Genomic DNA, 13,299 nt, shown 5'->3' with positions numbered 1-13,299 from the left:
GCAATTAAATTTAATATGCCTTGGTATCATTTCCTTCATGTTTCTTGACCATGGAATTTGTTACACATTTTGGGCCCATTAGTTCATGGTTTCTAGCAAATTTAGGAACATTCTAGCTATCGTAACTTCAACTGCGTCCCGTTGCCTCAACTTCCTCGGGCGCTCGTGCACAAACATTGGACTGCTTGGCATTGTCCTTCAGCTCACTTGATGCATTGCCCATCTTTTCTCAGCCTTTTTTTTTTTTTCTGTTTCAGTTTGGATAGTTTCTTTTCTTTCTGTGTGTGTGTGTGTGTGTGTGTGTGTGTGTGTTTAAAGTATGCCACTCCCATGAATGTGGGCTGGCCTTGGGGACTTGCTTTTTTTAATTTTATTTTTTTAATTTACATCCAAATGAGTTAGCATATAGTGCCACAATGATTTCAGGAGTAGATTCCTTAATGTCCCTGACCCATTTAGCCCATTCCCCCCTCCTACACCCCTCCAGTAACCCTGTTTGTTCTCCATATTTATGAGTCTCTTACGCTTTGTACCCCTCCCTGTTTTTATTTTTGTTCCCCTTCCTTTGTGTTCATCTGTTTTGTCTCCTAAAGTCCTCATAGGAGTGAAGTCATATGATATTTGTATTTCTCTGACTAATTTCACTTAGCATAATACCCTCCAGTTCCATCCACATAGTTGCAAATGGCAAGATTTCATTTTTTGATTGCCGAGTAATACTCCATCGTATATATATATACCACATCTTTACCCGTTCATCTATCGATGGACTTTTGGGCTCCTTCCATACTTTGGCTATTGTCGATAGTGCTGCTATAAACATGGGGGTGCATGAGTCCCTTCGAAACAGCACCCCTGTATCCTGTGGATAAATGCCTAGTAGTGCAATTGCTGGGTCATAGGGTAGTTCTATTTTGATTTTTTGAGGAACCTCCATAATGTTTTCCAGAGTGGCTGCACCAGCTTGCATTCCCAAGTTTGGATAGTTTCTACGTCTTCAAGTTCACCATCTTTTCTTCTACAATGTCTAGTGGGTGAACATCCAGTTCCAACCAGTACATGTTTCTCCTCAGAAATGATAATTTTCATTTTGAGATGTGGGAGTTGTGCTATTTTATACCACTCATGTCTGTACTTAACGTATTTAACCTTTTCTCCGGCTTTCTGAACATGCAAAATATAGTTACTCTGTTTCAATGTCTCTGTCTACTAATGATCTCACCTCTGCCACTTCTGGTGTCCACTGATTTTTCCCCCTGCATATTTGCATACAGGAAAACTTTTGAATGGATGCTAGATACTGTGAACAATACTATGTTGGTGAGTGCACATTTTGTACTCCTATTAACATTCTTAAACTTTGTTGGGTGTCTGGGTGGCTCAGTCGGATACACATCTGACTCTTGACTTTGGCTCGGGTCATGATCTCATGGTTGTGAGATCGAGCCCTGCATTGGGCTCTGTGCTGTCAGAGCTTGGGATTCTCTCTTTCCTTCTCTCTCTGCCCTCCCCTGCTCATGCTCTCTCAAAATAAAGAAATAAACTTAAAAAAATATTCTTAAACTTTCTTCTGGGACACAGTTGAGTTACTCAAATAGTTATCCTTCTGAATAGTGCTTACGTTTGGTTAAACAGGACCAAAACAGTTTCCACAGCTGAGGCAAAACTTCTGAATAGGCGCTGACCTATGAACCATGAGGTTTTTCACTAAGGCTGGTCGGAAAGGGCACGACTTCTGTACAAGGTCCGGTTCTGCTAATCCTTCCAGGTGGCTCTTCCACTGGCCTCGCGTTTCCTCCCATGTTTGATCTCCGCAGACCTTTGAGGTTTTTGTAAAGCTCCCTTCCAGACTCTAGCTGCCTTGACCTTCCTGATGTCTCAGCTCTGGCTCCTTAACGAGGGTGAACGCTAGGTTCTACTTGGGTTCCCCCTTCCCTGTGCCACAGCCTGGAAACACTGTCGAGGGAAGTAGCTGGGGCAACAACCACAGGGGTCATTTCGTTTCCTCTCAGGGATCACTGTCCTTCACTGACTGGTAGCCAGTGTCCTGAGAACATTTCGCCAAAATGAAAACATCGCATGCACCTGTTGTTTCATAGATTTTGTCTAATTTTTTCCTTGTTTGAGGTCAAAGGATAACTATGGTACTTGTTATCCATGTCAGATGAAAGTGGAAGTCTTGATATGTAAGCTGAAACTTGAATCACAAGCCAGGAAGCTCTCCCTGCCACCCACTCATCCTTTTATAGTCCACATCCTACTTGTGATATCTCGTTGATACATCCTTTGAAAGGACTCTCAAATATACCCCCATTCACCCTTTTTGATCCTGAAAAAAAATCTCTGAAAAGATCTTCCTGGCTCTAGCCTTCCATCAGCCCACAAGTTTCTATCAGATCTAGATTTTCTTTTATTTTTACTGCTGTTTTCTCAGAACCTAGAATCTGATGTACACGGACCCTCAGCAAAGTTGCTAATTAATGGCTCAGACACAATTTACTAATATTTCCTTGGCTTGAAAAGCCTCTTAATTGCTCCCTTCTAACCACAGGTCAAGTCCAAGCCGAGGCTGTTGATCAGTGCTTTATGTAATCTGAACCCCACCAGTCCACTCTATCGCTAATGTGGGGCTTGAACTCATGACCCTGAGATCAAGAGTGCGATGCTCTACGGACTGAGCCAGCCAGGTGCCCCTCTAAGTGGTTTGTCTCTAACATGTGTCTTACAGCCGCTACTGGTGAGAAGCCTTTTCTGACATGTTCCTTCCTAAAGGATCTTTTCCATTCTTCCTGAAATTTTATCCATCCTTAAAATCCTTTCTCCTAGGTATGCAAAACTCACCTTTCTTTGAATTTCTATCGCATCTATCGTCTGTGCTTGTTTGAGCCCTTTCATTGTTCCTATTTGGGTGTGGTTTTTGGTTTTGTGTTTTACATTTTGTCTTTCCAAAATGGACCCAAATCTCGAAGTAGAAACCATCTTTTACAATTCCTTTACATGTCTTAAGACACAGTAGGTACCTCAACAGAGTTAAAAATGAAGGCAGAGGTCATTGTGCTCAATGGATACATTCTGATGGAATCATTTATTTACAGTAAATCGGTGTCTCATTCATCACTGTTATTTTTGTTTCCCATGTTGTGCAATGTTACTGTTGGTGAAGATCACTTCACAAAAGGTCTTTCATGTTTTTAAAATTTTTTTAAAGTAAACTCTGTTCCCAATGTGGGGCTTGAACTTATAAACACCAAGATCAAAGGTCATTTGCTCCACCGACTGCGCCAGCCAGGTGCCCCAAGGGTGTTCAGATTTTATTAAAAAATTTTTTTTTAAAAATATTTATTTTTGAGAGAGAGAGAGAGAGCGAGCGAGCACACAAGCAGGGGAGGGGCAGAGAGCGAGGGAGACACAGAATCCGAAGCAGGCTCCAGGCTCCGAGCTGTCAGCACAGAGCCTGACACGGGGCTCGAACTCAAACCACAAGCTCATGACCTGAGCCGAATCGGATGCTTAACCGACTGAGCCACTCAGGTGTGCCCAGATTTTAAGTGAACTCTTTCCTTGAACAATATTACTGGGTTAAGGCTCTAGAGTATATTTCATCTTATTATTTGCCGAGTATTTACTTATCAAGTTAAGTACTGTGCCCCAGTCTCTACAAAATAATTAACTTAATATTAGGGATGTTGTATCCAATAATATTTAAACAGAAACCAAGGAAGCCCTGACGTCACACAGCCAGTGAATATAACTGGTATTATTTATGGAAACATATTGTAAAATTCTTCTAAATCTTAAAAAAAAAATTATGTTGTCATATAAAATGGGAAAATCTAAAGTGAATATCAAGATTTCATTTTCAGTTCATAAAAAATATAGTGAAATTCCTTGCCACAAACACACCAGAGTTAACCAGAGTGAGAAAATGTAAAAAACAAAACAAAACAAAAATCCAACCCATCAGTTTCTACCTTGGAAAAGGCATGATGGCTGTTTTTTTTAAAAAAAGTGTTCTGATGATAGGAATTCCGATAAAAAGAGTAAATTTTTCTTGTCATAATGACATTTTGAAAACCTACATAGCTTTACCCCCTGTCAACTAAATGTAGGACACAAGGAATACACTCCCCATGCAGAACACGTTTGTGCTAGAAAACAGGTAATTCACATTCTGGTAAAGAGCAGAAGACAAGTGCTTTATTAGGAGAACCGTTCAAGTAAAACTTCAGTGTGCACCAGTGAGAGTGAATGGAGATTTGCATCAATTTTTCTGAATGAACACTAGGTTAAAAAGGGGCTACACAGTTTTGTTTTTTGTTTTTTTCCAAACACCATCCTTTGCTAAGGCAAAAATACACTTCATTTTAGAACAGAACTGTTACAGAAGAAAGCTACGTCACAGTACAGTAGAGAACGTAAAGTCCACCCCAGTCGGGAAGCCACCACGGGACGGCACGTCTCGTCTCCCACACGTGGAGCGCTCTACTGCAGAATTACAGTATTTACCACACCTTTATTCTCTCCTAAACCGATGAAGCTTGGATACGCTTTCTGTTTCTCAGGAGTGCGCAGATGGGGCCCATATGTCGATATTACAGTAATTACAACATTAAATAACATTGCACAGTCAACCTCCAAGGCTAATTCAGTATAAAATAACAAGTATTAAAATGTACCTTTACTAGTGGTTTTACATCGCATGTATCACTGATCATGAAAGAAAACTAGGCAAATGCCCAATTACAAAGCTGCACGTTATAGGCATAACGATATGGAATAAATACAAGAAATCTGGCAAAATATGAAAAACAAACAGGTTACGTGGGAACAAACTGAACAGCCACATAAGCGTAAATCAATAACACACTGTTATAAATAGCATGATTTGCTCAAAAGTCTCTTAAGTACTTACAGATACTACTGGGTCAGGGGTGGATGGAGAGGAAAGGAGGAGAAGAGGCAAATGTTCCCAATGCCAGTTATTTCCTGAGGTGGCATTATTTCTTAACTGATGCATTGATCAACACTGTGAAGATGAGTTTGTGCTATGAGACAGTCCCGATGTTCTTAGATTTCTGCCATCACGTTGCGGTATTCAGCGACAGTTTACGTTACAAGAGCCAGATGAAGTACTGATTCTTTTTAATTCTGCTGCTACATTCAGCAGTGGGCCAGAAAACACTTTAAAGTTTAAAAGGAATTGGATATAGGTTTAACTTTTTCCCCAGTATTTCTTAGCTAGCTCAAGGCAAAGTTATTATTATTTTCGTGTAATTTATCTGAAAAACTCTAAGTGCCAACACTGTAAACATTTTGTATTTTCTCAACTAAACCTTGTCTGAGAACAAGGGTAAGAGCAAAGATAAGCAGGAATAATTCTGTGTATAGTAAAGCTGATCTATCTATCAGCTTGTGGTTTACATTTAAATATGATTGAAAAATAATTTTTAAAAGTCCATGCTACAATTTTAAAGACTATTTCTGTGCACTTTTAATTCTGGACACAATTTTCAAAATTGCATGATGGAGGTAAGAATTTAAAAAACCCACCAGAATGTAAATAACAGGGAAGAACACTTCCAACCGAAAGCGTCGAACATACATTTATGTGCAGAAATCTAGACAACTATACAAGTTTTTAAGCAATCATCTGTTTTATTATACAACTCTATGAACAGAAAATGAACAGAAATACACAATATACTTACCTGTACATGTGAACCTACTTTTTTAGCTACAGATATTATACTTCATACTGACTTTAATTGTACAGTTCATGACTATGTATAACCTTATTGCATTAAGGGCAAATTCTACATGGGGAGATTCACAGGCCAATCACGTTGGGCATTACCAATACATTCAAAAACTGTACCTCATATGTGAACGTTATCTTCCCTGATCCTGTAAATTTGAGTTTCTTTACAGCTTAAGCTCGTTTGCTATTTTAGATGCAATGTTCTTGAAGGCAATCGATGTCCCAGATATCCGCTTGAAGCGGACCCCGTTGAGGGACAGGCGTGGCAACTTGCAGACTTCCATCTCCCACTGCACGAGGCTGTCCTGCCTCGCGTCTCCGTGGACACAGAAAAGCAAAAACCTCTCTTTTTGTTCATAATCACAGTTATTCGCATCTAACACTTTCCGGATCTCTCTCATCATGTCATTGGGGTCCATGGAACTAGTGGTCTTCATACTCCACGTGAACCGCAGAGAACGTGGCTTAGAATCTTTACCCTCTTCCTTGTCTCTTTCTTTCGGTTCCCCTGACGTGCTTCTAGAAGAAGAGGGCAAAGGGAGAGAACGGAAACAGAAATTCCATTCAGCAAAGAAGTCAAAGCACACATAAAGTCTAAGTGGTCAGGATTCAGCGCCTAACGAAACCACCCAAGTTACAGACTACCTTCAGGTAGATACGAACGTTTGTGTCATCCTGACGTCGTAAAACCAGACCCCGGGACGCCATCTGCTTTGACTTTGTTTGTGGGAAACAACTTTACAGCTGAAAGTGAAGAACTTGATACTCTGTCAGTTCCTTCCATATTTCTCTAAGTTGCAAAAGCAGATTCTCCATTTTCTGCACATTTACACAGATAGAAACCACTAGCATTCTGCTTATAAATACATTTAAAAAATGTAAATATCCTTTTTTTCTACCTTTTTTTGGGTAGGAAAAAGACTGGGGACAAAGATGCTAGTAATGGCCACAGAGGGGTTATTTATACCTAACAACACTGATAGAGAATGTTGTATTGCAATGCGGTAAAGACGTCAGGTCCCACACGACACGTAGAAGTGTAGATGTCAGGCCCTCTGAGGGTTTCAACATTTTGCTAAAGACATCCTTAAAAAGTAGTCTACAAGGCTCCACGTGACCCACGCTCCACCTCCCCGCCCCCCCCCCCGCCATCTTGTATTATCTTCTTCCCTGCTCACTCTTATCAAGACACACTGGCCTCCACACTAGTCCCTGGACACACAGGGTCTGTTCTTGCCTTAAGGCTTGTGCACAGGCTGCTCCCTCTGCCAGGAGTGCTTTGCCCTCAATGGCTGCATGGCTTCCTTACTGCTTTCAAATCTCTGCTCACTTTCTCCATGCAGTCTACCTTGACCACCTCAGCTCCTACCATGGCATGGCCAACCCCCAACTTTGTTCTGTTTCCACCTCTGTAGCACTTACCACATTCTAATATACTATTTAATTCATTTATTACCTTCATGACTTACTGTCTGACTCTACCACTAGATTGAAATTCCAGGACAGCAAGGAGTCCTGCCTGTTTTGTTCACCGATACTGCTCGGGCCTCTGGGACTGTGCCAGGCCCATGGTAGCTGATTGACACATATTTGTTAAATCAATCAACCTTAGTGAATTGTCCTTACTGTAGGCCTCCCATAAATAATACAGAACCAGAGAACCAATTTCAAATAATCGTAGAAAGCTAGACTAGATTATTTATGATTCAGAAGACCTATAGTTAAATTTGTGGAGCCATTTTCTAAAGATAGATGTTGCGATTCTTACTTGCTAACCTGTCTCACTTATATGTGATTTCAAGAAGAAAGGATATACTTTGAGAGGGACTTATAACCTACTACATACATATTTTGTATGTATACATACTTTATATCAACATTATCCTCTAATATATATTCATGTGCACATCTGTATATGTGAATTCTTATGTGTACATTTGCATATGTGCTTTCCTCCTCATTCCTGGTACCTGAGCCCACCGCTCTGCAAACTATACAAGCTTGAGAAAATAAGGAGAGGAGTAAGTAGAGAAAATGAATTTCTAAAGGCTGTTAGGTAAATACGGACAGTATTTATTTCAGCGTCTTCTCTACCATGTTCTTTGTGCTCACTGAGTCTAAGCCACTGCATCATAAGCTTCCCTGGGCGTGCGGATCTCGTGAGGACCGTATGCACGAGTCCGGTTATGGAATCAGCATGCTAGGGCTGGAAGGGACCCAAGAGAACACGTGATTGAACACTCATTTTAAAAACAGAACTGATGGCTAGGAAACGTACATTACTTTTCTAAGGTCACAGAGCTAATGAGCTGAAATGCACAGACCAGCAACCAAGTTTTCCTTCCATTCCACCAGGGAAACCTGGTGACCTTGGGACGACAGGTATACACAAGATGTTTCTCTACGTGTATCTCACAGGCATCGCCACTAGTGACATTAACTGTAGAAAGATCCAGAAAATGCTAATTCTAATTAGAATTGCTAACATTTATTGGGCACTTACTAGGTGCCAGGAACTGTGCCAAGCGCCTAACACGCATTATTTACTCATTTAGCCTAACAACCCTAGAAGGCAGCTGGGATGAGGAAGTGGGGGCAGGAGAGTTAGGGTGACCTCCTAAAGTCACATGGCTAGGTAAGGGGGAAGACACAGCTCAGGCCCACGGGGTCTGGCCCAGAGCCTGCGCTGTTCACAGTCACGCCTGGCCACAGCTCTGCAGTGACAGGACCTCATGCTGTTCCTTCCATGTAAAATGGCCGCTATGAGAATTAAATGGCCAGCTAGGACCCTGTAGATAGTAGGGATTCAAGAAGTTTGTTGAAAAGCAAAAAACAACCCCACCGCCCAAACCCAACAACCAAAGGGACATGTAGTCACATCGCGAGGACGAAATGCATGCAGACCATCAGCGGCCACCTGTGACTCTCCCTACACTATCAGGTGTCTCCGGGCAGGGGAATTTAGTGGAAAGGCAGGAAGAGACACAAGAGGCTCAAAAGTGATGACTGAGGGAGGGACGAGCTGAAAACAAATGTCCTTCATGTCTCTTTCACAGGCGGAAGAAAAGTCCAGGATATCTGCCTGCCTCCCTCTGGCTGCCTACCCGGGTGACTCGGGCACCTAACTCAATAAACATTCCCACTATTGTGACTAAGCAGATAGAGCACAGGTGGCAAAAAAAGATTGCGTAGGAATGCCTGATAAAGTTTTTCCAAAGCTCGTTGTGTTTTATATTTCTATTAATTTTAAGAAGTAGAAGTTAAGTTGGGGCTTGTGCTCAGCTGGGCCAAAAATAGCTCCTGAATGAAGCTGGGGCATCTGTCATACTGAGGAACTGCCTGTCGAGGTTTTGCGATGCGTATGGGATCCTTTAATGCTGGGATACACTCAGAATGACTTCATGCCTTCTTTTCTTCAACTTCCCGTTTGAAAACATGGACACAGGTACAAACACGTCACTAAGGTGCTCCCCAAACCAGCAGCATCGGTACCTCCCGCCCAATTCCCCCCACCCCCCGGAATTCGGATGGGGCTCACGTTTGAAACCCGGTGTCAGCAGGATCACACAGCCAGCACTGGACGTCAAAAGCCACCAGGGAGGCTGGGTGACAGTCCTAAAATGTGGCCTACCACTGAATGCTCAACCTAACATGTCCTTCTCACGCTAAACCTTCCTACACATCTGGTTACCCCAGTGTTCTGTATTATCTGACTGATTTTAGTTACATCCTTTTGGTGAGAAAAAAGATCGATCCGTATCCCTCTAAGAATTCTCTCCTGCTAGGGTGTATTTTGTAGGACAGGAAGGCTACTTCTCTATAAGGCATACCAGTCAAAGTAATGTTTAGAGAACACACACTCGAATTAACTTAAACCTCATTAAACGCCAGGCGACATCAGGAAGACCCGTCCCGATAGAACAATTGAAAACACACATACTATCTGGCTATTGGCTCTATTCAGCTTTATGAGGTGCCGTGGGTATTTCGAGGGCGCGGCTTCACACACGGGGGCCTAGCAGCGAAGTATAATAGTGGCTCCTCACCTTGAGGTGTCTGTTCTGCCACTGGCTTCGCCTTCACTTGGATCCCTCAAAACAAAGTGAAGGTGGAGATTTAATGATAAGAGTGAAAAATAGATCAAGAAAACCTGCATCTAACATGATTTTAAAGTTAACTCGTTAAGCAAACTTCCAGCGCAACACTTCTCGGTTACTAGGCAGTCGGACACCGCTTTGCACGCTTTCACGGCACCAGCTTAACGGTCATCTTATTGAGCGTCTACTGGGTATTCTCAGAGAGGAGATGCCAGCTTGACAGTTTAGGACTGCTTTTGTTTTCGTTTTCTTTAAGCAGGATCCTCCAATTCCCAGTCACAATTTTAAAGTCAGAATTTATCGTTTGGTTGCGTTCCGTTCAATCTACAGTTAAAACCATTTAATAATTTTCAACAGCAAGATCCAACCTCGTATTGGTTATTAAACGTAATTCTAGTAGTCGCTCAATTTAGAAAATACATAAATTAGCCTTGTAGTTAAAGCTCAACATACAGAAGTGTTTCTAAAAACAAGTACTGATTTTTGCATAAGCAATTAACTTAACTTCAGATGTGACACTCATGATTCATGCACATGATGAAATGTTACAGCAAACCAACAGCCTATCCAAGCAGGTGAGTCTAAAACATGAAATCAGTCTTAAACAGAAACATTGATCTTACCTGGACATCCACCTGTGAAATAAAACCAGGAAAACTCCACTAATTGTCCTTTTGTTGAACATCATGAATGGTTTTTAAGTCTACCAAAATTTTAACTACTCTGTCATTGTCAAATGCAATTAAGAATTGACACAGGAGCATCGAGCTACACACCAGTTTAAATGTGTGGAGCTGACTTGGGATAGTGAAATACCACCACATGGCTGGGAAAAAAAATAACCAACTCAAACCCTTAAGTTCATGTTTTCTTAATGTTTTAGCCATTCTGGAAACATTTATACTATTTATGTAAAGTGAATGCAATAGGAATAAAATCAGGGCCACTTTCCTCATTCCGTAAATTACCAAATCATATCCATACACTAAGCTCTAAAACTCGAACTGGAGGTTAAAAATACGAATGCCTTACGCATCGCCTCTCTTGACAAACATACTGTGTAAAAACCATCTCACTCTCTGAATCAAAAAGGACAAAGAAGACGTATTTTTGCATTCGGATTGTGGTTTCTTAAATTTCCAAGTTTAATAACTGGCATTTTCAACAGGAAGTGTAATGCTTCAATGACATCTATGTAAAATTTATCTTTATTACAGCACACGCACATAAATAAAACACTGACATGTACATTTTCAGTCACATGTTGGTGTGCTGGTATAGACTGGAGGGCAGCCCAGCAGCTGGGAAAGACAGTGATGCCACCGCTTTCATACAAAGGAATACACGTCTCATGGGGCTTCTGTTCTCTTTGTATTTTGCCTTGTAAGTCATTGTTAGCAAACACCTATTCCACTGCTGCTGAACTGTAAGCATTAGGGATGACACCCTCCTCTCACACTACTTCCCCTGCTGCAATTGTTGAAACTGTCACCGACGGGTCACGTCGTTCCCGCACCCCGCTCCTGCCTCCTGGATGCCAATAGAAACCCTGACTTCAAGCATGTCTGCTACCTGGTGAAGGTTTCAAATCGTCCAGTCGCCACGGAGGGAGGCGGCTGGGGGTACAGAAAGCCAGCTGGCTCTAACACCATGTGCAGCGTGGCAGGGCTCTCCAACATTTAAGACTTAAAAAAAGAAGCCAAATATCTTACACATAGCAAGACATACTCAACTGAATGAATTTGGTTATTCCCTATTAAGAGAGAGCTATGGTTAAAAACTCTTAAGGTTTGATCTAATCTCCAGTTTACACAGCAGCTCTATAGAACCTGTGCAAAACAAATGGTTCTAAATGCTATTTAAAAGGCTTTTGAAATAGTGCGTCTACATCCTCCCTTGACTGAGGACTCTAGCGGAAAATCACCTTCCTAACTGGCAAGTTCTTTCCTAGGACCAGAAAGCCACTCTCTCACGTGGTCGTTTCAGCCTACAGCCTCCTCACCGGCCAGGAAGAACTTACTAACTGGCTTCTTCTTTGTCATCACGGTTTTCAAGTACATGAATGATAAACTCTGAACTAGTCTCTATCCTTCCCTTCTTAAAGTTTAGCGACCCAGATCCCTTTCCTATTTCCCCTGCAACATCCTGTCTTTCCATCTTTTTAAGCAGTTGGTGGCACACGACGTAGTTGGTCCCGAAGTACGTGAGGTGTCGTGGGGCCAGGTTGGGCCCGGATCAGCCCTGCCCCTGAGCGTTCCCAGTTGTGCTGCTGGCCACGTGGGCTGCCCGCGTGCGGGTTCCATTTCTTCCGGCCTTAGGCACAGCGGAGTGAGGAGGGCAAAGGGAACAGAGAGAAGGGCGGGGCTTGAACCCAGGATGGACTTAGGAAGACGCGAGAGGGAAGGACTGACAATGTGGGAGCTGAGGTGAGAGTGACAAATAATAAGGCTGGAACAGCTCCGGAACATCAAGAAACTCTCCAGTTTACCTCCGAGGCTCCAACCCTCCCCAAAGTGCAACATAATGCATGTACAGAAGACCCACTGCCCTTGCAGCCTGCCCGCGGCTGCAGAAGCCGGCAGGTTCACTCCTGGTCCCGAGACCGATGCTTTGCGGTCTTCTGCATCAGATCGTGGGCGGTGTCTGCACGGCCCGCTCTCAAGCTACACAGTGGGACGTGAGGGAATCCCGTACGCATGGCAGCGAACGCAAACACGTCCGCAAAGCCAAAGCTGTCCACGTGGTGACGGGTCACCTCGTGGGAGAAGTGCGAATTTTTCCTCTTCTCTAACCAGACCCAGGATCAATTAAAACATGTCAAAAATCAAAAGACGTTAAAATCTGCTACCAAACTGCTGACAAAGGTCAGCAGACAAACAACCTCCTTCCTGCCCTCTCCCCCGCCCTGGCAGCCTCCCAGGTCCCTCTGCTATGTGACGTGTTCAGAAGCTGAGAAGAACATTGTGGAACTTTAGAAATGTTCATGCTGGCTCCCCTCGGAGGCTACCTCTGAATGCCCTTAGCCCCCAGCCTTATTCTGTATTTTGGGACCCACTTCCTGCCCGGCACTTACCAGGATTCATGACAACCTTATTTGCTCACTTTAAAAATCTGTCTTCCACACTATTTGACCAAATAAGGAAATGTTTATCGAATGTCATCTTCTGTGTCAGTAGGCACTCAATACTCAGCAGAAGATTTAGCGGAAAACAAAGCAAACAAGCACATCCAGGTTCTCAAGGGGCTCATCTCAGAGCTGGAAGAGAGAGACGGTGAACGCCACGCCGAGCGGGGTGTTCGGGCAGGTAGTGTGGAGCGCTGTGGAGGAAGACAGAGCTGGGAGAGGGCGTGTCGGGAGGAGGAGGCTGTGATTGTAAAGAGGGGACTGAGGAAGGTCTCACCGAGGAAGGGACACTGCAGCAAAGACCCAAAGGTGGTGCGGAA

General features: G+C 43.0%; 1 protein-coding gene across 2 annotated transcripts in view; it reads right to left on the bottom strand.

Annotated features, from left to right (window-relative positions):
• Positions 1-4,175: 4,175 nt before the first annotated feature.
• MARK1 (microtubule affinity regulating kinase 1) overlaps positions 4,176-13,299 on the bottom strand; it is a 119,736-nt gene continuing 110,612 nt past the window's right edge. The window contains exons 17-18 of one of the 2 annotated variants that reach the window (XM_030302501.1): positions 9,805-9,849; positions 4,176-6,277 (exon numbers count right to left, since the gene is read on the bottom strand). In XM_030302501.1, the coding sequence (XP_030158361.1) occupies positions 5,923-6,277; positions 9,805-9,849 (400 nt within the window). In that variant the 3' untranslated portion in view covers positions 4,176-5,922. The remainder of the gene's footprint in view (positions 6,278-9,804; positions 9,850-13,299) is intronic. The other variant, XM_030302502.1, reaches the window with a different exon arrangement.

Source organism: Lynx canadensis, chromosome F1 (assembly GCF_007474595.2).
Source record: "Lynx canadensis isolate LIC74 chromosome F1, mLynCan4.pri.v2, whole genome shotgun sequence".
NCBI lineage: Eukaryota > Metazoa > Chordata > Mammalia > Carnivora > Felidae > Lynx > Lynx canadensis.
The sequence above is the reverse complement of the archived record's forward strand: the minus strand, read 5'-3'. Positions and strand labels throughout refer to the sequence as shown.